The following is a 22,767-nucleotide window of genomic DNA, read 5'->3' as shown; positions in this document are numbered from 1 at the left end:
CGGCGAGGAGCGCTACTGGTTATTATTGGAACCGATACAAAAGGCGGCGGCGCCGGGGCCCCCGCCCCCGGCCCGCGGCACGGCCCCGGCGGGCTCCCTGCCCCCGGCTCAGCCGTAGTGGTACACGAAGTCGTAGCTGCTCGGCTCCTTGGGGATCGGTGGCGGCGCTTCGGGGATCTGGATGTTCTCCAAGTCCAGCAGCCTCAGCTTCATTTCCATGCTCAGCAGCGTGTCCAGGTCACTCTTGGTCAGCTCACTGGACATGTCCTTCCCCAAGAGAGCATTAAGCCCATCAATCCAGATACAGTACTGTGGAAAAGAAGGGGTAATTCACCACGCCAGGCATAAATGAAACCTTATGTCGAATCTTTCCCTCCGTGAACTTCAAGACAGGAAACACTGGAGGGAGTTAATATGGGGAAAAATCCCACCCTCAACCCTAAAACGGTATCCACAGAGATTTCCAATGGAAGTTAACAAGCCTAGAGGAAAATGTGAACCTACGGTTGTAGTAGAAGGACAAGAGCTTCTACTGTGGCACAATAACTGAAAAAAGTAAACCTATTCTAGGTATCATAGGAGGAAAAAATATAGCAGTCCAGATGAGGGGAAATTAGTGTGGAACTTTTGTTCAAATGAAAAACGTAACTAAGGGGAAAAAAAAGATGGTTCATAGTAAGCATCACCATAATATTCCAGGAATGAATGTTGTGAGAGACAGCCTGCTGAAATCTTCAATGAGAAGCACTGAATCTCTGAAGTTAATTGCTGTACATTCTCTTGCTTAATCACTCTGTTTCTTACCTCATATTTGTTAGGTGCAATGAAGTTCAGGGTCTCATCGGGATCGTATAATATGGAGAAGGCCAATTCCAACACTTCCTAAATGGAAAAGAATCTTTCACTCACCAACTGAACAAAACAATACAGCACCTTCTGCCTTGCCACCCCGAGAGCTGCCTTGCTGCAGCTCAGTCCACCTTCCCATATTGGTATTGTGAGCAATTCTGAAGAGACTGCAGCACAATCATGCTTACAGCTCCTTGCAGTCACAAAGGAACACTAGGAAAGGGCTCAGACAGGAGATGGGGTTTGTACACAACACACCTGCACTGGGGGAGATCATTTCCTCCTGTTGCTCACTTTCAGTCTTAAACACTACAGCATCACATATTAATGACAGCAAAAAGGGAGCACTTGCCTTATTCTGTTTCAGTGCACTTTTCTCCTTCATGTGTGGACAATCCTTCCCTGTGACAATGGCTTTGATGTCTGCAACTGGAACTAACAGTGAAAAAGTAAAGCTCCCAAACAAGCAATCCTAACCAGGAAAAGACAGAACTTTGTTTTGTCTTTGCAACAGAACACTGTTTGGTTTTTTAGCTCATTAGTACAGTTTTCCAAAACATATTACCAGTAAGACATCCCTGCAGCTGGCTTTTAAAAAAGATCAAGTAATTCCAAGATTTAAAGAATTTTGACAAGGACCAAAAGCTGGTATCCCCTTAGTCCGTGCTTCAGCCTTGGGTCTTTCATCTTCATCTAGGATTATATTCAGCCTCTGGACAGCACAGTCTCTATTACAAGCAGTGCACAGCCTGTAATCAGGACTTACTTTTTTCTTGTAAAGATTCAAAGGTCACTTCCCCCTGGGCATTATCTTCCAGATCTCCATAGTGTAGTACCTTGTGATTCAGAGCCAGGCGACAATACCAGAATCTTTCTGGAACACACCAAGTAGAGTAAGCTGAGCAAGATCATTCATAGAAAGTCTCACAACCACTGTTTCAGCCTCTCCACCCAATCCATCTGCTCGCCCAGCTCCTCAGCACAGCTTCTTATTCATGAGAGGATGTCTCTGTTCTTAGAAATGCACATCTGTGCCATCCCAAATTACTGGCTGATATGGACAGCCCAAGTAACCAGCTCTTCTTTCTGCCAACATGCCTACTGACAGATTAATTAATTAGATCTTATTTGCTACAGTTCTTCACATAAAAAATAAAGTAGACACTGTCACCTTACCTTGTCTTCTGCGATTTCCAATTTTTCTAAAGCTACTTCCCTCACAAAGCCTGTTCAGGCGCTGTTGCTTTATCAGCTCCAAGATCTCCGGTTGAATTTTCTCTCTCAGCTCCCTGGCAATCAAATATGGAAGAGTAAGCAGAAAATGGAGATAATGGCAAGGATAGGAGGCAACTGTTTTTGTCAGGCACGTACACAATGGGAGGAGACTGGAAGTCATCTTGGCTCATTCTCTCAGACTGGCGGAGCCGCAGAATCTCCGAATAGCTCAGGCTGCGCAGTTTGCTCTTGAACTGGTCCAAGGAGTTTGGTTTAGAAGGGAGAGCCCTTGTGATCTGTTCCCTAACAACCTGCATAACCTAAAGAGGTGGGACAGGAAGAAAAACAAGCCACATTCTTGTTGGTAGCAGAGTATCAGGACACAGCTCAGTGGCAGCAAAGAATTGACATGGGATAACCAAGGCCAGGAGTATGAGCACACTAGTGACTTTGAAGATCCAGAAAAACTAAGAAGGCCCTCAGAGTATTCCAAATAAAAGCTGAGACATCCTCCCTGACAGCCCATACCAATGCCCCGCTACATCTTCTGCACCTTACTCTTTAACCAAATGCACAGGCTGATTGAACATGTGCTGATCTACAAAATATTTTACAAAAGTATCTCTTCTCCACCCTGACCTTATTAAAATCTTCTGCTGTCGCCCTCATTTCTTTCCAGGTCTTGTTCAACAGCTGGATACAGATGGCAAACAGTTCCTCAAATGCACGGTCATGGGTGAAAAACATGGGGTGATAGTCATTTCTGCCTTCATTGGCTTCAGAAAGAAACAAACCACAACCATGTGAGCATATTGGACAAAAGGTACTAGGAGTAACTAAAGTGACAGACAAATGATGGTCTGCAACAGTTCTTACCCCAAGAGATTAAGACAGTTCAATACTTTGTCACTCCATAGACAGTTTATTGACAACAGCAATTGTCCCCACACTTTGCCATGCAAACCTCTGTGACTCATGCCCTTTTCATTCTGGTCCCCTCAAATAATTGCTTGCAGTGTTTCCCACCTCCCTCTGGTGGAATTTCTCACAGTGGTTAATTTTCTCAGAATGCTGTTTTAAAACTGTCAGAGCTAAGAAACTTTTCCCAAGTTCATGATAGTTTCAAGACTATTTTTTTTTATACAGCACCCTCCTGAAGCTCTGGGAAGTTGAAGCTTTCTCCTTCAGGAGAACCAGAGTGCACACACCAATATTTCTTACTTTATTTTGATAGTGGTATTATCACTTGGACATAACAGTGCTAATTCCAAGCTTGCCCTGTCCTTACATGGCAGAAGTGAGATCAAGGTACAAATTCTTGTGACTCTGAGCTTCTAGAAGCATCAGCCCAGCAGCCTGTAAAGCTGGGTAACACGGTACTCACGGAGTTCCCCAACCTGCAGGATCTCACAAAGCATCCTGGTGAGCTCAATGGCACTGCGCCCAAAGGGACACTCGTGTTTATCTTCTCGACTGCTGTTCTCCAGAACAATCTACAAGAACAGGATGCCACACACACTAAGAAGAGCTGCTGAGGTGTTGGCATCTGTAAAAATCAGCAGCTTCACATACCCTGATATAGGTGTCCTGATGAAATTTGGCCAAGTAAAGCATGTTGTCCAATGCCAGCATGCCAGGAGGAGTCTGTGTAAAATCCATGGCTGGATTGATGTGATTCTGTGAAAAGAGTGTGTAGAAAGAATTCAAACAAATTAGCTCAAGGGAATTGTGTAGCTTTTCTGAGTGAATTTTCTACCACCTGTCCATCAAGCATTCCCTCACATCTATCCAAGAGGTAACTCTGAACACCTGCTGACAATGCTATCTGAACATTCTAGAGGAGAGGCAGACTCCAAGGTTCTTCATAGCACAGGTGCATATGGTAAGGAAGCACCTCCAGAGAAAGCCTAATGAACCCTTGCATTTAACCCACAGCAAATTCATAATGATCTTCCCCAGGAGTGAGAGTATAACTGAATCTGTTAAATCAGAGACAGAAGTAAGGTAAAGGAAACAGCTATTTCTGTTCCTTATTTCCCCACAACTCCAATGGAGTTTGCTTAGATTGCCTTCCCAAGGTTTTCAGTCTAGATGCATACAGTGAATCCCAGCATCTTGTAGTCCTTGGTGTACATGGCTTTGCGTTTCTCGGTTCCGCTGCCAGGGACGGTGTTGCTGTCAGACTCTGCATCAAATGCAATTCTTCTCAACTCAAATATGATGTCTCTCTGTGCCTGAAGGACACAAGGCAGGGAAATGGTGACATGCTTAATCACTACAGAGGTATTTTCACATAATGCACAGTCCTGCATCTCTCATTAACACTATGCACAAAGAGGCAATCCATTTCAAAATGGCAAGTTTCAGTACAATGGGTAATGCAAAATATTTGTTTGCATTTTTCTTTAGCTGCAAGTTTAGTTACAAGCAGTCTCTAGGCATTGAGGTAATGCTATGGCTTTTCTCCTTAAAAACTGCAGTATTGCTGAGTAACAGACACCTTAAAAATGCCCAGTTTTCCTCCTATACTGCAAGGAAACAGATAAAATGATGTGCCCTCCACAGAGCTAAACTTTAACCAGTTTGACAGCTGGCATCACACTGGTCAAGAAAGGAGTATATGACTTTCAGTGCCCACTTACATCTCAAAGTTCCACAGAATAAAGTGGTCATGAGCATACCCTAATCTCAAGATTTACAATGTGAAGAGTGAGTTTGAAGCTTTATGCACCATCCACTGCAAATTCTATAGTGCTAGGGAGCTCAGGAATAAGGCCCCTACAAGATCTGTTCCATCAGATCTTACTTGGCTCTAACAGTCACCTGATCATTGGGATCCATCTTGGTCATCATTCTCTCTTCCAGGAGGTTAAAGGTCAGGACCTGCAGCACATAGAGCTGATGTGCCATTTCTGTTTTAATGGGGCGGTTTCCTCTGATCACATGCTGCAAAATAAAGGAAAGGGTAGAAATTAGGAGAATGCAAATAAAAGCTGAGGCATTAGCCCTAGGCATATGCCAGACTGCACGTGCATCTCTCTGTAGGAAGATTCAACCTCCATATTCCACCAGAAGCATAACTATAATGGTCTATAAGAGCAGAAAGCAGCATCCTGGTAACTCCCTTTTGAACAAGTTTTACCTTTGAAAGAGTCACTTTTCTGAAAGTGCCCTGAGGGCAGCAGAATTTACACCATGCACAAGTGAAACCTCCATTGAGAGGACATTAGGAAGCACTTTGTCATTCCACAACATACTTACATTTAGGATTATAGACCTCAGGTGCTTCTGGGCAAATGCATTAGCCATTTCCTGTTGTGGAATTTAAAGATGAAATAACATGAGTGAAATATAAACAAAAAGCCCACACTGTGCAGAAAGGAGAAAATGGAAGAAGCCTATGAATTGGAGATAGCACTGGCATACAACAAAGTGCTTTTCTACAGTATTAGAGTCAATTTAGCATAGCATCTCACCACAACTCATAGATGGCTCCCCTACAGACCATCACCAGTGTGGAGAAAGCCACTAGCAGAGTCAAAGCACAGAAGCAAATTTAGCTTAATGTTGGACATCAAATGGTATTTCACTATGAGGAAATATGGCAGCAGGGAGCATATTGTGTGTTGCCCAGGAAAAATCTGCCTACAACAGCTTCCTCCAATTAGCATTTCACAGCTTCTTATACCAAGGTAAACACCCAAGATAAAAAGAGCTATGGGATGCAGGTTTCAGGTCTCCTGCCTCTCAAAAACCCTCCAAGATTTATTTCCTTTGTCCAGTTCCTAAAGAGATGTTCAGAAGTCAGCTTGAGGACAATTTGCAGCAGCATTTCAATTTACAAAAATGCAGGCTAATCATTTTCATGCTTAGAGGAAAGCTTCCAGTTTCCCTGTTGACTGCATGGCTTCCTTCTCTAGATGAGGAAGGTTTCCCAAACATCAAGTCATGACGACAAACATTCACAGCAGATGCAAGATGCCTTCAGTTCCAGCAACAATTACACATGTATCTGCAAAACCTTAACCTGAGCTTTCCTTGTGAATTGTGAAGATGCACTTTCTAACATACCAGTGATGTCATTACCCTGCTAGGAGAATGGCACAAGTGCTAATGTCAAGGTGAGTATCACAAGCAAAATCTTTTGGGTAAGAAAAATCTGTTGGGCATCTTATCATCTGGATGAAGTCCAAAAGAACAGACAGTCTGAGATCTCTTCACGTTCCTGTGCAGTGCAGATTGAGAACTGGGAGCAGATGTGGAGTCTCAGACAATTGCACTCAATCAGCTGCACAGTCTGAAAAATCCAAGACTTTCCAACTGCTTATATCAACACTCTTGACAGAGTAAGAAGTCTGGTAAAATATGTGCATTAATCTTGTTCAGAGTCCCTATTATCACTTTTGATCCAGACAGAAACCTCCTGAACCAAGACAGTGACTGACAGCCAAGCCATAATGGGCTGCAAGTTCAGCAGTGCTCATGCTACAACCAAAGTGAGTCAGTGCTTGAGTGGAAGGTTCTAAGGAGCATCTAGATGAAGTAGGAGGTGCTTTCAGAGAGAACACACTGCCCTCTGAGTCATTATTTTCTACTACTATTTGTGAGATGTAGTACTGAGAATAGGACAAGACTCTGTTAGAACTTACTCATGCATGTGACACAAAGAATCCTTTTTCTGAAGGAATTAGTTTGTACCTGGGATGGAGGATGGAGTTAACAGGTGACTGAAGCAGATAAAAAGTGGGAAGGACAAAGACAATTAAACAATTCTAAGCAGCATAGAAAGAAGCATGAGTGCACACAGTCTAACCACTGCTAAGGGATCTATGCTCTGCTGAAAGTCCAGTAAGGCCCATGTTGCTGCTTGATGGTCATAGGAACACAGAATGATTTATGCTGAAAGGGATGTCTTGAGATCACCTAGTCCAACTCTACTGGTTCAAGCAACATCAGACAGATCTGGGTGCCCAGGACTGGTTTTGGAGACATGGAGACTCCATAATCTCTCTGGGTAATCTGTTCCAGTGTTTGGCCACTCTCATATTAATGTTGTGTGGGTGTGCCAGTGTTCATGTGGAATTTCCTGGGTTTTTATGGATGCCCACTGCCTCTTGTCCTGTCAGTAGGCATAACTGAGAGGAAGCAGGCTCCCTCCTCTTTTTTAATCTCTTCCATCCTTATTTAAACATGTAAGACCTCCCTGAATCTTCTCTGCTTAAGGCTGAGCAACCCCAAATCTCTCAGGCTCTGTTTATATGGAAAATAATCCAAGCCCCTTAGTCAACTTCATGGTCCTTTGTGGTCATTTGGATTGTATTCAAGGGAGGGGAAAAAGAGTGAAAAATCCCTTGGAATTTTGTTTGCTATAAAGTCAACTATCTTCACTGAATTACCAACAGAGAAGCATGATTTTTCTTACATTAATGCATTAAGAATATCCATTAATATTAGAAATTATGTAACAGTTATTGATACAGCAGTTTCCACTCTGAAGGTGCTGCATCCTTGAAAAAAGTGGAATATTCTCTGTGCCATGCAAATAATCAAAAAAAATGTACCAGTATCTCAAAACAGAAGGTCCCAAATCAACCTATTAACAAGAGTAGTGATTTCCCTGGAGTTAGCACAGGGTCAAAAACATTCTTACACTACAATTACCATAAGGGAGAATTACAAATTAGGCAGAATTTATGCTCTAGCCCCCAGTCAGCATCAAGTTTCGTGACTGCTCTTCACAGACAAACAGCTCTATCTTTAGAAGGATGCAGCTGGATGTGAAACTGTCATTAGCACAAGTGAGACTGGGGGTATAAACTCATGCTGCAGTAAGTTTAAGGAGATTCAGATTGCTAAAGGACTTGTTCCAGTTTTACAATTGGTTCACCTGGTCAGTCTTGCAGTATCAGTTTCCTTTTATGACCATCTGTATGACCTTGTGTGCACAGTAAGCCATTCAGGTGTCTCCTGCTACTGATTCTTCCCTCCACAGTCTGAGTGCCTTCCCAGGAGTCCTCCCGCCCTTCTCCCTAGGTTCATCCACTCTCTGAGGCTGTGGGCATCATCCCTGGGATACAAGGAGGCACAGCTAGAGAAAAGCTAACATGCCTACAGGTCCCCTACATGACCAGCCCCCAGGCTTGAGTTACTTACAGTGATGGGCAGGTCTAGTGGGTTAAGCAGCTTGTCCTGCTGGCAGAAAGCAAAAAAAGGCACAAAGAGAAGCAGACAGGATTTAGCTTGGAGTCCAGGAATAAGGCACAAACAGGGCACTAGAGAAGAAAGGCTTAACACAGCAAAGCTACACAATACACACATATGCATGTCTTGCAGGTAGCTGAGATCCTGGGAGTTTCCTCAGAGCAGGGCAGTGTTTCATTTCTCACATTTGCCAGCAGGAATATCCCTCTATGACTTAAGAAAGGTCCCTTTTTGGGGGAGAGGGAAGTGGGGTGTTATTTTATTAAGTACATACAGCCCCAAGGAGTTTACCCAGCCTACCTCTCCCATACACAACCAACTTTAAAAAACTTCCCATGCTGTCTGGAGGATTACTTTGTCTCTGAAGGTCTTTCAGAATCCTTTCTGAGCATGTCCTAAATATAGATGTGTGCTCCAGGACACATTTTTAATGGGATGGTACTTTTTCTCCTCTGTTGCCATACTGAAACAGCCACTTCAAGTTCTTGGCAAGGTCTGAGGTCTACCTTGCCCAGACAATATGATTTCTGAGGCATAAACAGCCAGGCAACAACCATCACTCAGGTTTAAAGTCAAAAGGCAAGAACAAACCTGTCTCTTGTCCTCAGGTGCCTTCAGGAACAGGGCATTGATCAAGGCAATGGCATATGTCTGAATCTCTTGGTTTGAGCTGCAGAGGCAAAAAAGGGAGGCTTGTAAGGAAACAGGCAGTACAGAGTATTACAGCTTGCTGCTTTACCTGCACCATGATTACAGCTGTCTTGCATTTTCAAGAGACAAGCAAGACACATGTAACCTATGCTTATGATGTCCAACTCTTCAGAAGGCTTGCAAAAACCTGATAGAAATTTCTGACTGATAGGTCCATTATCCAGGAGACAGAGCAGACTGCAGCCCAGCACCACCACAGTTTGTTTCCAATGCTGAAACTATCTCTGTAAAACCTGTTTATTACAGTCTGCGACATGGATACAGCTTGAAACTTGTATGGAGCAAGTTATTTTTCTCCCCTATGCCAATGGAAGCCACCAAAAGCAAACTGAAGTAAGGGGAAAAGAATGTTTCACTGAAGAACTTGTTCAGGGAAAGGGTGCTTAGCCCCTTCCTAGGTCACACACAGGATGTGGCTAAACTTGTCATGTTCAAAATAGCACAAAACTAAGCTTCTAAATGTGTGATATTCTTCTATCCTCCTCCTGATATTCTATAAAATACAGGTTTATTTCCTGCAATACTCTAACTCTTCCTGGGGGATAGACCTTGGCTGCTAAGCCACTCTATCCCTCCCCTCCTCAGCAGGACAAGGCAGGGGAGAAAAGAGGATGGGAAACATTCAATATAAAGGCAGCTTAAAGCATAAGCAAAGGCTGGGCATGGAAGCAAAGGAAAACAAAAGATTTATTCTCTACCTCCCACTAGCAGGTGATGTCCAGCCACTTCCTGGGAAGCAGGGCTTCAGCACAGACAGCACTTGCTTGGGAAGACAAATGTCATGTAGCAAATGACCTTCATTCCTCCTTTCTCTTAGATTTTAGTGCTGAGCAGATGTCATATGGTCAGTTTGGGTCAGCTGCCCTGGCTATGTCCCCTCCCAAGACCTTGTCCAGCCCCAGGGGTAGTGGATGAGGGGAGGAAACATTGGAGAGACAGCTCTGATGCTGGAGCACTGCTCAGCAGCAGCAAAAACAGTGGGTTCTTTATCAATCTTTTCAGTTTTCAGTGCACAGCACAGCACTGTGAGGGCAGCCCTGGGGAAGTGAACTCCATCTCAGACAGACCCACTGCACTCTTGCAACAAACTCTTCTGATGAAGTCCAGTGTATCACCTCAATGAATTTGTGTGAATGAATATACTTTTTTTCAAAAATATTTTTTATTTGCTTAACTATACATGTAGAAACAAAGGATCTTTTTTATGAAAGCTCTAAAGCCAGCACTACTTTTAGCTTAAATACCTATTTTCCTCACTTTGACATATCTCTGGATAACAACCATATTCTTTCTTCTACTGCTCCCTTCCACATCTTTTCATTTTGATCAGTCTGCTGTACTTCAAACATGCAAATCTCCATGCACCATCCTAGGTTCTCCTTGGGCCTCCAAGCTGCACAGGTCTCTGAAGTCTGTCATTCACTTTTGCTCTCCTTTTCAGGGTTTGTTGACCTTTTCATCACACTGCTTGCTTTTTGACAAAGCAGAACAATTTTTTAGGTTAGTTTCTCCTCTTCTAACTCATCTCCTTTGGACTTGTTTCCATGTCCTTCCATGTTCTTCCAGAACATATCCTCTGTTATGAACTGTTCCCTCCTGATGGTCTTGCCAAGAAAACCACCAGCAAATCCTGACTCACCCTCCACCTCCCTTTCCAAAATATTCCCTGTATGGATGCTTTCTTAAGTGACCATTTGTGTTCTGGAAGTACTTAAACACACAACTTTATGTCTTGAACAAAGATAATTTGCTTTAAAAAAAAAAAAAAACTGCATCAATGTTAGGTGAAAAATGTAAATGTAAAATGTAAATATAAAAATTGCATCAATGTTAGGAGCAAATCTGTGTTTGACTAAACCAGAAGTCATAAAGCTGAAAGAGCATATACTCTTGGCAGAACAAAGCTGCTGGAGTGGTCAGGAGAACTTGTCCAGCTTTTCTCTTAACCAAATTCAAAAGTATAAACATTCCAAGCACACACTGACATTGATGCAATACTTTGTTTGCATTATAATTTGGTTAAACTAGGTTAAACTGCTGTTCACTGATTAAAGAGTATCAATCACATTCACAAATAGTGCTTTTCCACACATTCAGAATTAAAAGGCTTGAGAAAATACCCAACCTACTCAAAGCTCTACATGCTGCTTTTTTATAATGAAGAGTAGAACTGACCAAGACAAACACCCCAAGGAGACAGATATTAATTTGCCAGTTTGTTTGGATAGAGAGGAAGGAGATTAAGGGAATTTTTAATACCTTCAGGCAAGAAAAGCAATTGTTTTCTTCCTTAGTATGCAGGACAAAACTCAGATGATAAGCTCTTAGATTCTAGTGGAGACAACTTAAAAAGGGGTAAAAATGACAGACAGCTGGATGCAAAACCTTTGGGAAGTTATTCTAGTGAAATGCAAGTTTGAACACACTTAGGCAGTTATTTTAAGGTAAATATCTTTGTTCAACACTCATGTGCTCAAGTGCTTCCAGAACACAGAACATATTTTTCTAGAATCTCACTTCTTAAAAAAAACCATTAGAAATCTTAAAGTTCAAGTAAGTTCTCATATTGGTAATACTTAAAAAAAAATACAATCTTTAAGTGTTCCAAATATAAGAGAATGTAGTCATAAAACTGGTATAAATCACAGCACTGCTGTGTGGACACTCACACTTGCAGGTGGGAGATGAGCTGGCCCACAGTGATCTCCTCTGCAATCTTCTGGTAGAGGCTCTGGCTGTTGAGCACCATGCTCTCCAGGATGGCCAGCGAGCGCTGCAGGATGGACACGTCCACCATGGGCTGGCTCACGTAGCCTGCAATCTGCACAACACCAGCTGCAGGTCAGCAGTGCCCAGCCAGGGGAGCTGCTGCTGAGGGAGACAGGGCTCAGGGAGGGGGCACACTGTGCTCTCAGTGTGGGAGCCCAGGGTGTACCCCTTGGCCTCCTTGGGGGTCTCAAAACCCCCCTGGCGAGGGTCTCAAAGACCTCTGAGTGAGATCCTGGTGTCACAGGTGCTGAATTCTAACCCCTGTCAGCACAAAGGGAATGGAAACAAGCTACCAGAATTAGTAAAGTATAAATTAGATGGCTAGAACATAGATAAATAGGTTTTTTTGAATGTTTATGATAAGGGACATGTGGCCAAGATGGAGAATTTTGGGGGTGGAGACCTTTTCATCCTTCTTCTCCATGTCATCCATGTTGGGTGACACGTTGGTACTCTTGGATTGGATGGGATCAGGGCTGGACCATTTAATTAAATTGTATTGTATTGGGAAAATTTTGTAAACATGTAATACATAGTACAAACTATATAAAATAAGCCCTGCCTTCACCAGGCAGATTCCACCATGGATGCCAGGCTGAGCAGACTCTGCTGGCCAGGCAAAAAGTCCCTGAGATATGAAACAATAAACAATCCTTGGGAAAAGAGAAAACCTCTCTGGCAATCTCTCTTCAGCTGCTTCAGAGAAAACCAGAGTTTGAACCACCTTCATGTCCCTCTGGGGTGATCTCAGGGCAAAGGAGAAACCCCAGACTGGGACACTCAGTACTCAGCTTCTCAGAGTCCTTTGCTCTTCCTGGAAGATGCATTAAAGCATGAAAAGAAATAATACTCCACCCACCCAAACTCACCTGTTTGATGAAGGTTATTGAGACCATGTCCCAGGAGACAATGCCGTGGTCCATGAGCTCCAAGAAGGCAGTCAGGGTGAAAGCCAACATCTCACTATAACTGAGAAATGGAAGAATTCAGTTACAAGAGGTCTGCTGGCAAGGAAAAAAACCTGCTCAAGCTGGGTATGAGAAAAATGTCACCACGTTCTCCTAATAACACAGTTAGGCACCTGGGGGAGCAATAAAGTCTATGCATTTATGCAGATAATTTTACTGTTTTGTAGAAAGATATTTTATTTTTCCTGGTTATAAGCACAAATTAAAATTAACAGCAGTAAGTCCCCAGTCCTGCCACCAGAGACTCACAACCACCTGGATCAGTACTTGGCTAATCAAAGGAGCAAACACGTTTTCACATCAGAAAAAAAACCTAAGGGAAGTTAATTGTCCTCTAAATATTGGGACCTGACTTGAAATATAATGAAGGCACAGCATGAAAATTTAATACATAACCACAAGACAGAAAGAATAAAGCGACTGAAGGAAAGATTGCAAAAAATGCCAAAAAAGTATTAGCTGTTAATATATAAGAAGATCTATAAATGTTATTACAGTAAGTTATCAAGACTTTAAAAGTACTTTCAATGAAATATAACAACTGCAACAGAAAATCCAACTCAATTATTTGCATCATCATTCACTGTGAATGTGGTGGAGGAAACTTGCAGAGCAAATCATGACAGTCTCCTCTTCTGCCTCATGACCAGAGACACTTTGTCTCAGATCAGCATTTGCTGTAAGGTTAGTTGCTTAATGCCACTTCAGCAAGCAAAATTAGCCCCTTCTGCCAGAGTCCTGGTAGAAAGGAAACTTACTGGGATAGAAGCTTGGTGCCACTCTCCACAAGCCGTGTCAGCACTGTAATCCCTTCCATGTTGATGAACTCTGTGGCAAAGGTGACATCTGCTGAAAGTTTGGCCAGTTCCTTCATGGCATCCAGCCGGGCTTCCATGCTGTGAGACTGGATCCTCTCCATCAGCTGGCGAGCTGCCCTGGACTGGCAGGAGACAGGGATGGGGCCACTTACAGAGCAGCCACATGCAGTCTGAGCCCTGCCTGCAGCAGCATTCTGTCAGAAGCCCAGGGAGAGCAGAGCCAGGCTAGAGATACCAGCAAAGTCACATTCAGTAGGTGCAGTCAACAAGTCTAAGACAGGCTATAAAAAGGCTTCTCTCAGCAACAGTTATAGCCAAGCAGGAGGTGAGTAAAATGCTCTTTTGCATGTTAGGGCAAATGCCTGTTTTTCTCCTTGCTGAGGTGAATGGAGGTGGGTACAGAAATATGGAACAATAACATTAAAGAAACACAATATTGATAAACAGTTTCATAGATTCAAAGAGAAGCATGATCTTATTTTGTGTATCCACAAGACATTCTGTAAGACTTCTCAGACACAGATCACTGATATCTTCTTAATTCCCTTTTCCCCAAGTACCTTCTTCCAGTTCTGCTCACTCTCAGCTCTATGCCAAGACATTTGCACAAAATAGGTTAAAGAATTTAAATAAAAACAAAGCTGCAAAAGATGACTTTTGAGGGCACAATAGTAAGAATTTAGCAGGAACAATCTCCTCTTTATCAAATTTGTCTCTTAATTTTTTGCATTCCATCACTGGAATTGTTGCTTTTTAACTGACCATACTAAATGCACTCAGATTGAGAATGCATTTGTCAGGTGTTTCACAGCATCCTAATCTAGGAAATGCATTAAAACTGTAGACTGGATTTACTGACAGGAAATCCTATAAAAGGGCAGAGCATCCAAAGGAAAGACACACACCACAGCCAGGATGGAAAACAAGGAGTGCATGCCTCACTGCCCACAACAAAGATAACCCCTCTGCAATTTGGGGAGAAGGAGAAAGAAAAGCCAAGAGGTGAGAAACAGTCTGTCACCCATGGAGAGTTAGGAGAAAGAGGGAGGTGAGGAAGCATTTACCGGGGAGACTGCCAGCTGAAGGATTGTTCCATTCTTGATGTCACAGCGAGTCTGAAAGAAAACCCAAACTTAAACTGTGGAAAAGTGGGGGGGAAAGAACCCAGCTGGATCTACAGTGCACATCTGTATGCACAAGTGAAGTGGCTCCTAGGCCACACAACCTTACTGAGGGTACTGAACTCGAGTGCCTGAGTCCCCACACTTACAGGCATGCAACGAGAGCAGTGCAAAGCTCCTCTGTTGAATGGCACCACTTGAGCCTGAATCTCTCTGAGAGCAGAGATGCTGCTCCTCAAGGATTAGTGCCATGCCTGTAGTCCAAGACATTCTGGACTGTCACCCAGGGTACCAGCAAACTGCTGCCTCTCACACTGACCTGCTCTGTGATGTACAGCTGAGGACCATCAGCATAACGCAGCGTGTAGTACTCAGGGTTTGGCAACGACCACCTGGCAGAGGAAGAAGGATACATTAAGTGTCTTTGTCCTCTTTCTTCTGGCTGTCAATTAGGACAATTAGCTTGATCCCAGGAAGTTGCAAGAAAACTTTCAAGCAAAGCTTTGGCAGGGGAAATTAGATGTCCCGAAGATGAGAGAAAACTCTTTTTGAGGACAATGAGGGATTTCAGCTTAGTCTAAATCAGCTCTGTGGAACACCAGAAGAGGCCAATACTTCAACAACAGCAGGATGGGCCAACCCTCAGAGAAACTGACCCTAGGGCATACAAATGCATACACTTAGAACTAAAATAAAAATGGAAGGGCCCATTTTCCAGGAGATCCTTTTCTTCACAATTTAAACCCCCACCCATTCCATGGCCAAAACCAGCAGCAGGCAGCAAGGACAGTGCTAGCAGCACATTAACAAGCAGCAGACTTCCACAGTAACCCAGCAAGATTTGTCAGCAGGACAGACTTTCTCCACAAAGATTCCCAGAGAACTACTCACCCATCACAGACCTCCTTGATGATGGATGCAAGAGGCCTTTTCTAGAACAGAAAGAGAGTCCTCAGTAGCTGTGTTCCTCTCAACCAAAAAGGAATACTGCCCATTTCTATGCTTCCCACATTCCAGTATCAATGCTGGGTGCCTTTTCTCCCCCATCTGGTTACCAGGTCTCACCTGATCTATTTCCAGCAGCTGGGCATTGGCACCTGGCCACTCAACAGCCACTTTCACAATGTCTGAAGGGGGTGGCATTGCTCCAGATTCCTCCAGGTGCCTCTACAGCAGCATACACCTTCACACCTGTTAAGAGAAAGGATAGTGAGCATCTTCTCTGAAAACTGTTTCATTTGCTACACTGAATCTAACACCAAGCTTCAAAACACCCAAGCTCAGCCTTACGGTTTTCTGGGCCTGAAAGAGACAAACACCTAGTATTAGCAGAGGACCAAGGCCTCACACAAACAGCATGTTGTGAAATTGCATGCCCAGCTTCATCACCTGAAGAATACTTCTGAGAGCTTGTTGGGGCACTCACAAGAAGGAGAGTGACTGACCAGCCGCATCTGCCACCCACTGTCTGTACTGGCAGCTCAGTCTGCAGGACCACTAAAGCAGCAGCTCCCCAGGCTCAGCTGCTGTCTGTAGGTGAGAGCAGGAACAGACTGCCCAGGTAGCCTCCCTCCTGTAGGCTGGTGCTTATTCATGCCCCATCCAAATTTCTTAGATAACTTGACCCACTCAGGATACTCAAACAGGTTCTTAAGCAAAGCAGCAGCAGCTGGCTTTATCTTATTCCCTTCCTGTAACATCATAAATCCAAAACATGAGCAGACATCACAAAAAATAAGGTAACTCAGCATTTGCTCTGGAAGTCTACCTTTCACTCCTTTATCTGCCTTTCAGAGCATAAGCTCATGTTCAGGGTTTGGTTCCAGTCAGTTGTCACACACAGTGGTTTGTACCCAAAAAAAATTGGTCATGACCTCCTGCACTTGTGTGACAGCCAGACTTGGTCCACTGTACCACCTTCACCACCTGGGAAGTATCTGACAGGCCAGATTCACAGCTTCATGATATTCTAGAAAGCCTGCCCCAATTCACAGAGATGGCTACAAGTCAGTATTCCTGGCTTTTTCTTTCTGTTTGAGCACCAATTCCAACAGCGGCTTTTATTTCTTAAAACTCATTAAATGGCTAAGACTAAGCACATCTCATGCAGAAAAGGGCCAGCCAAGTTAGGTTCAAAATAACATCTCCAAGCTTTCAGAGAAGCAGCACACATTAGCTGGCCTTGGAAAAGCAGCAGACTCAGGGCAATTACCAGTACACAACCAGCACTCCCCAAAGAGCCCAATTTGTATGACACCTCCAGACCTGCAGGGTACACAGGTTTCCATGTATTAAATCTAGAAACAGACAAGCAGTTCCCAAAGGATGTGTGATTCCCACTCACTGTTCTCCAGCAATTAAAGGCTATAATGGCCTAAACTGAAAGCCTGAGAAACATGAGCCCTGTGCAGAAGCACACACACAACATCCCCAGTAACCAGCCTGTAATAACTGAGCAGGTAATTACCTCTCCCACAAATGAGCCAAGTCACAGCCAGAAAACATCTAAACCTATTCAATGTTCAAGACACAACAAATGCACAGTGAAGAGACAAGGCTCAAAGCTTTGTCCCTGAGTATTAAGAACTGAATTTGCAACTTTTTAAACTAATTTACCCATGAGTAATTATGCATGAGTAATTAGCATCTAATTACCACTTCTCTCTTCAGCCTCCCTTGCAGTACTGTCATAGCCTTTCATTTGTACTGCAAGTGGCAAATTGCTACTGAAAAATACAAGGAAATACAGCACTTTATATGCCAAAACAAAGATGTCCAGATTACTAGAGGTAGAAGCCTCTACAAATTCTGACTTGTCTTTTCCCACTCAGAACACGCCCCATTCAGAGAGGGGAAGTGTCCATTAAAACAGAAACACTGATATGAGGGGAAATGCAGAAATCACAGAACATTTAGGTTGGAAAACACCCTTTAGGCCATGAAGTCCAACTGTAAGAACAACACTGCTAAGTCCACCACCAAATCATGTCCTTAATAACCATATAAATTCCCTGTTTCACCCCAAAAAAGTACTGCAAAGGCACACAACACCTAAAGGTCATGCACTCTAGCTGCAGCTTCCCTGGGTATCCTCACCACCAAAACCAGGGACCAACCAAGTTGTGTTGCACCACCTTGGTATCTCTAAAAAAAGCTCTCAGCTGCATACAAATTCAAAGTAACTCACCACGATATTTAACACTTATTTCTGCCCCAAATTTCTTCCATAAATGAGCACCCACTCATGACTGGCAAACCATGCTCCCTATTCCAATCAGTATTCAGGGCACAGCAAACACACAGTGAAAGAAGCAGAGCTTCATGGACTCTGAAAAATATCCTCAAGGTTTTGGTTTTTTTTGCACAGCAGCACCACAGAAATCTCTACCAAGGCAGATATTTGAACACCAAAGCAACTTGGCCTAGGAGAACCCAGAGAAGCAGGAATTAAAAATTTTAAAAGGTTGGAGGAAACTTTTTAGAACAGTCTTGGTCAAACAATGCTTTGAAGGACCAACACAGATCGATGGTTCAGCAGAAGGAGCTTTCCAGAAGGGAACAAGGAAGACTGGGCTGTGAATACAAAGAGTACTTCAGGTCAGCCTCTTAACATGAGGCTGTCTGCCAAAAGCATGCTTTGAAAATATTTCACTCTGCATCTGCAGACAAGAGGGGTGTCAAGATGTCTGCTTTTACAATGGATATTCTGCAGTGCAACAGTGATAGAGCAGATAAAATTGCAGAGAAGCTCTTATGAAGAAGTACAGAGCATGATGTTGCGTAATTGTGTTTATCAGTCACTTAATGTGCATGCTCTCACAGCACATTCTTCTCAACAGCATGTAAACAATTCCTCACAGTTTGTACAGAGAGACAGAAGCCAAGCTAAAATCCATCAAAAATTAATTCAGTCTGCTTCTGCAGAGTGAGATCTGTCATATTAAGCAGAGGTGCAGGGGTAGCTGCAGGGTAAGGAAAAATCAGCAGAGCCACTAAAAACACAGTATTCAAAAGACTTCTGAGAAGCTGCAAGCTAAAACAACTAGAGGATTTTAAGCAGGATTTCCCTATTCACAAACTCAATCTTCTTTTCATTACAGATAGAGAACAAAGTGTGCTGCACACAGAATGAAAATGAGGAGGATGAAAGAACACTCCCTGAAAAAGAAAAGCTGCCTGGTAGAATCCCCCAGTCAACAAGCGAATAGCTGCAGCTTCTGAAACCTGTAGATGTGACAAAACACCTTCGGCAGCCCTCAGCAAGTCCCCAGATGGCACCAACTGGCCAAGCTAAAGTTGGAAGTGACGTTGGCAGAGGGACTAATGGGACAGGTGGGCAGAGAAGACGCATTCCTTGGCCAAGCAGCAGAAAGGGTAGGAGATAGCAGAGCCCAATCCAAAGGCTGTGCAGTTTTCTATGCTACCTCACACAACAAGCAATGAGAAACATCTTTCTCAAGATAAACCAGAGAACCAAAGGGCTCGGATTCTCTGCCTCTGGAATCCTACATTCCTCCAAAGGCCTTCCATGGCTGCACTTCGGCTGAAAAGCACTGCTCACGCACATTTCAACACAGCACGGCAGCGACCATCTCCAGGCAAAGGCAGAAACTGATAGCAACAAGCAAAACGAGAACTGCTTTATTATTTTCAATCAGTCAAGCCGCCAGCCAGGCGGTAACCCCTGAAGCTTGGCCCAAAACGCAGTTCAAGGCATCAAACGACATTTTTCGTGCCAAGCACCGTCCGCGCTGTACCGCGGCTCCCGAGGGAGCGGCGGCCCCGGCGCTCCCGGTGCCGGCGGGGCAGCGGGGGCGGGAGCGCGGCACGGCGGGGCCGGGGGCGGCGAGCCCAGAGCGGAGCCGGGGCGGAGGGCGGTGGGCGCGGCGCCGCAGCGCGCCCGGGGAGGCAGCAGGCGGGAGGCGCGGCGCGACAGCTGCACTCCGTATCGCCCTTCTCATTCCCATCCCTCTCCTCACCCCTATCCCTATCCCTGTCCCTATCCCTGTCCCTGTCCCCGTTCCCGTTCCCGTCCCCGCCCTCGCCCGCCGCCCGCGCTCCCCCGCGGCCGCCCCGCGCTCCCGCCGCGGCGCTGCCGGGCTGGCGCCGCCCCTGGGCGCGTCACGCGCCCGCCGCGCTGCCATGGAGACCGCGGGCACCGCGGGCACCCGGCCCGCCCGCCCCAGCACACCTCCGCTCCGGCGGCCGAGTCAGCGCCGCCAGCCCAGCGTCCCCCGTCCCCGCGCCCCTCCTCGCCTCCGGGGCCGCCGCGGCGGGGCTCACGTCAGTTCCCCGTGCCCACGGTGCCCCGCCTCCGGCAGCGGCTGCGAGCGCCAGGGGCCGGCTGTGCAGGAGCTCATGCAGGGCAGCCGCTCGGGCTGGCGCGGGGCTCTGCGGCGGCGCCGCGGCCGCGCTCGGCTCCCTCCGCCCCCACAGCGAGCGCGGGGCCGCGGAGCTGTGCGCAGCCCCCCGCCCCGGGCCCGCTCCGCCCCGGGAAGCGCCGCCGCCGCGCGCCGGAACGGGCGGGGCCCGCGCAGCGCGGCCGGAAGTGGCGGGGGCCGCGCGTCGCAGCTTCCGGCGGGAGCAGGAGCGCGGTGCGATCGGCGGCGGCGGCGGGAGCACGGAGAGCCGCAACCATGGTGAGCGGAGCGGGCCCGGGCCCGGGGGCGGCGGTGCGGCGAGCCCCGCTCCAGGCCGGGCCCGGGTAACGCTGCTCTCTTGCAGACGGTGGGCAAGAGCAGCAAGATGCTGCAGCACATCGATTACCGCATGCGGTGCATCCTGCAGGATGGGCGCGTCTTCATCGGCACGTTCAAGGCCTTCGATAAGCACATGAACCTCATTCTCTGCGACTGCGACGAGTTCCGCAAGATCAAGTGAGCGGTGGGGAGGTGCCCCCAGCCCGGCTCCCCGGCGGGGCGCTCGGGGCGAGAGCCGGGACAGCGATGGGGCAGCGTGTGCTGCGGGCTCCTGCAAAAACACTCATGGCTTTGGTGTCGTTTGTCAGATCCCCAAACCACCCAGGCTTACCGGACCCTTCGTTTCATTTCTTTCCTAATAACCAACAAGTGATGCCAGTTGTTGCAGTTTAGACTTCTCTGTATGCTTAGCTTGAGGCATATAAAAATGTGCTCCTCTCTGCAGAGTCAGCCTGGTTATTTACTCTGTTGTAAGCTCAAAGAGCAGCATGCATTCATTCATTCATTCATTCATTCATTCATTCATTCATTCATTCATTCAATTTTCCCTCCTGTTTTGCAATTTTTTTTTTCTCACCAGACCTAAGAATTCAAAACAGCCAGAGCGGGAAGAGAAACGAGTCCTTGGTCTTGTGTTGCTGCGAGGGGAAAACCTGGTGTCCATGACGGTTGAAGGGCCACCTCCAAAAGATGTAAGAATGAGCAGAGAGCTAAAGAAAAAGGGAAGGGAAATCTGATGAATTTGCTTCTTTGCAGGGGAACACTACTATTGTATTGTTGTACACTTAGAGATGTGTTATGACTAGATCCAACAAACATCAGTGCAGGAAGCTCTAATTCCTTAGTGGCCTTGGACATTTAATTGGACAAAGGAAGGCTGTGGGCATCTGTGGGATCTGAGGACTTCTGATTAATCTTTCTTTTTGGGGGCTGTGTTTTCAGACTGGAATTGCCCGGGTACCCCTCGCTGGAGCTGCTGGAGGACCTGGTGTTGGGAGAGCAGCAGGGAGGGGAGTTCCAGCTGGGGCTCCCATGCCACAGGCTCCAGCAGGATTAGCTGGCCCTGTCAGAGGAGTGGGAGGACCATCCCAACAGGTGAGATACTGTGACCCACGTGGTTTTTATTTTTTGGTACCAGTGTGATGCAAGAAATTGGTGTAGTGGAGGAACTGTAATCTTAATTCCTGTTACCACGAAGTTTGAGCCTAGCAAGGCTTTTTTTGGTACTAGATCTCCCTGGGTATTGTCCTATATGACAGAATAAGAGGGTTGTAAAGTGTAGCTTTTCACTCATAACTCAAGTGGTATCCAGTGAATCGTATTACAGGTTGTAATGTTATTTAGTAAGTTAAGACCGGTGCAGTTTACTGAAAGGGGATTTCAATGTTATTTTTTCAGTTATTTGGATAAAGCAGGTGCAATTTTTTCTGAGTCTGTTTGCTTTGTCTACAGGTTATGACACCCCAGGGTCGTGGAACAGTTGCAGCTGCTGCTGCAGCAGCCACTGCCAGCATAGCAGGAGCCCCAACTCAGTACACACCAGGGCGTGGGGGTCCTCCCCCACCCATGAGCAGAGGAGCCCCTCCTCCAGGTAGGAATTACTCTGTAGAGCTCATGTTTTGTTGCAAAATTGGTGGTAACATTTTTCTGATGAAAATCTGGTGTTGTGGGAGATATCCTGATACCCAGTCAGTGCCTTGAATAACATTCAGCTGGATTTACATGCTTGTTTTTTCTCTGGCTTAAGGAATGATGGGACCTCCTCCAGGCATGAGACCACCAATGGGCCCACCCATGGGAATGCCACCTGGCCGAGGGGCTCCCATGGGAATGCCCCCCCCAGGCATGAGACCACCACCCCCAGGAATGAGAGGTGAGCAGAGCTTTTCCCAACTGTCATGGGGCTCTAAGAAGCTGTAATATGTTTCAAGGGTGATGCATTCCAGTGTCTCCCTAGCTCTGCTAGTTGTCATAAGTGCTTTCTTGCCAAAAAGTGGTTCTGTGGCTTTTTTGAGCATGGGGAAAATATCTTTTTTGTTTAGTGTTGCTGTTTCTTTTCTCATCAACTCTTTCCTTTATTCCTAGGACCCCCTCCACCTGGCATGCGCCCCCCAAGGCCATGAGAATTCTGAAATGTACCTCTGAACTGGGAGAAGACCAAGGAAGGGGATACACTGAGCAGTACCACCGTCAGACTTTGCTATGTATATTTTATATCTACTGCTGGTAATGTTTGTCCTTTCTAATAAAGCAGGAAAACCTAGTACTAGGATCACTGTTGTGCTGGCCTGTTTGTGTTGAAAGTGCAGCCATTACTTTTTACTGCTCTACTTTTGTCACCCCAGAAGAGTTAAAAAACAGACTGGGAGAGTGGAGATGGTAAAAAATTAAAGAAACCATCTTTCTGAGAGGTGGT

The 22,767-nt window shown here is 45.6% G+C and overlaps 2 protein-coding genes across 3 annotated transcripts; one reads left to right on the top strand and one right to left on the bottom strand.

The window, feature by feature from the left end:
- Position 1: 1 nt before the first annotated feature.
- Positions 2-20,119, bottom strand: ELMO2 (engulfment and cell motility 2). 2 transcript variants are annotated; one of them, XM_079321455.1, is made up of 22 exons: positions 19,842-20,119; positions 15,718-15,843; positions 15,544-15,584; positions 14,972-15,044; positions 14,596-14,646; positions 13,472-13,653; positions 12,615-12,714; positions 11,646-11,797; positions 8,857-8,935; positions 8,218-8,253; positions 5,326-5,376; positions 4,888-5,010; positions 4,164-4,298; positions 3,637-3,741; positions 3,449-3,557; positions 2,704-2,840; positions 2,221-2,384; positions 2,026-2,138; positions 1,616-1,723; positions 1,198-1,284; positions 805-878; positions 2-309 (listed from the first exon to the last, which is right to left on the bottom strand). In XM_079321455.1, exons 2-22 carry the CDS (start codon positions 15,793-15,795, stop codon positions 109-111), a joined length of 2,199 nt encoding a protein of 732 aa, XP_079177581.1. In that variant the 5' UTR covers positions 15,796-15,843; positions 19,842-20,119; the 3' UTR covers positions 2-108. The 2 variants fall into 2 exon arrangements, with proteins under 2 accessions (XP_079177581.1, XP_079177582.1); XM_079321456.1 differs by lacking the exon at positions 8,218-8,253 and having other exon boundaries at positions 19,844-20,119.
- A 43-nt stretch (positions 20,120-20,162) lies between these two features.
- SNRPB (small nuclear ribonucleoprotein polypeptides B and B1) lies at positions 20,163-22,623 on the top strand. The gene is made up of 7 exons (XM_079321463.1): positions 20,163-20,291; positions 20,377-20,528; positions 20,932-21,043; positions 21,294-21,446; positions 21,804-21,942; positions 22,099-22,224; positions 22,437-22,623. Exons 1-7 carry the CDS (start codon positions 20,289-20,291, stop codon positions 22,472-22,474), a joined length of 723 nt encoding a protein of 240 aa, XP_079177589.1. The 5' UTR covers positions 20,163-20,288; the 3' UTR covers positions 22,475-22,623.
- The last annotated feature ends 144 nt before the right edge of the window (positions 22,624-22,767 follow it).

The sequence above is a fragment of the Erithacus rubecula genome, assembly GCF_903797595.1.
Source record: "Erithacus rubecula genome assembly, chromosome: 18".
Lineage (NCBI taxonomy): Eukaryota > Metazoa > Chordata > Aves > Passeriformes > Muscicapidae > Erithacus > Erithacus rubecula.
Note: the sequence above shows the minus strand (reverse complement) of the source record. Positions and strands in the feature narration are given on the sequence as shown.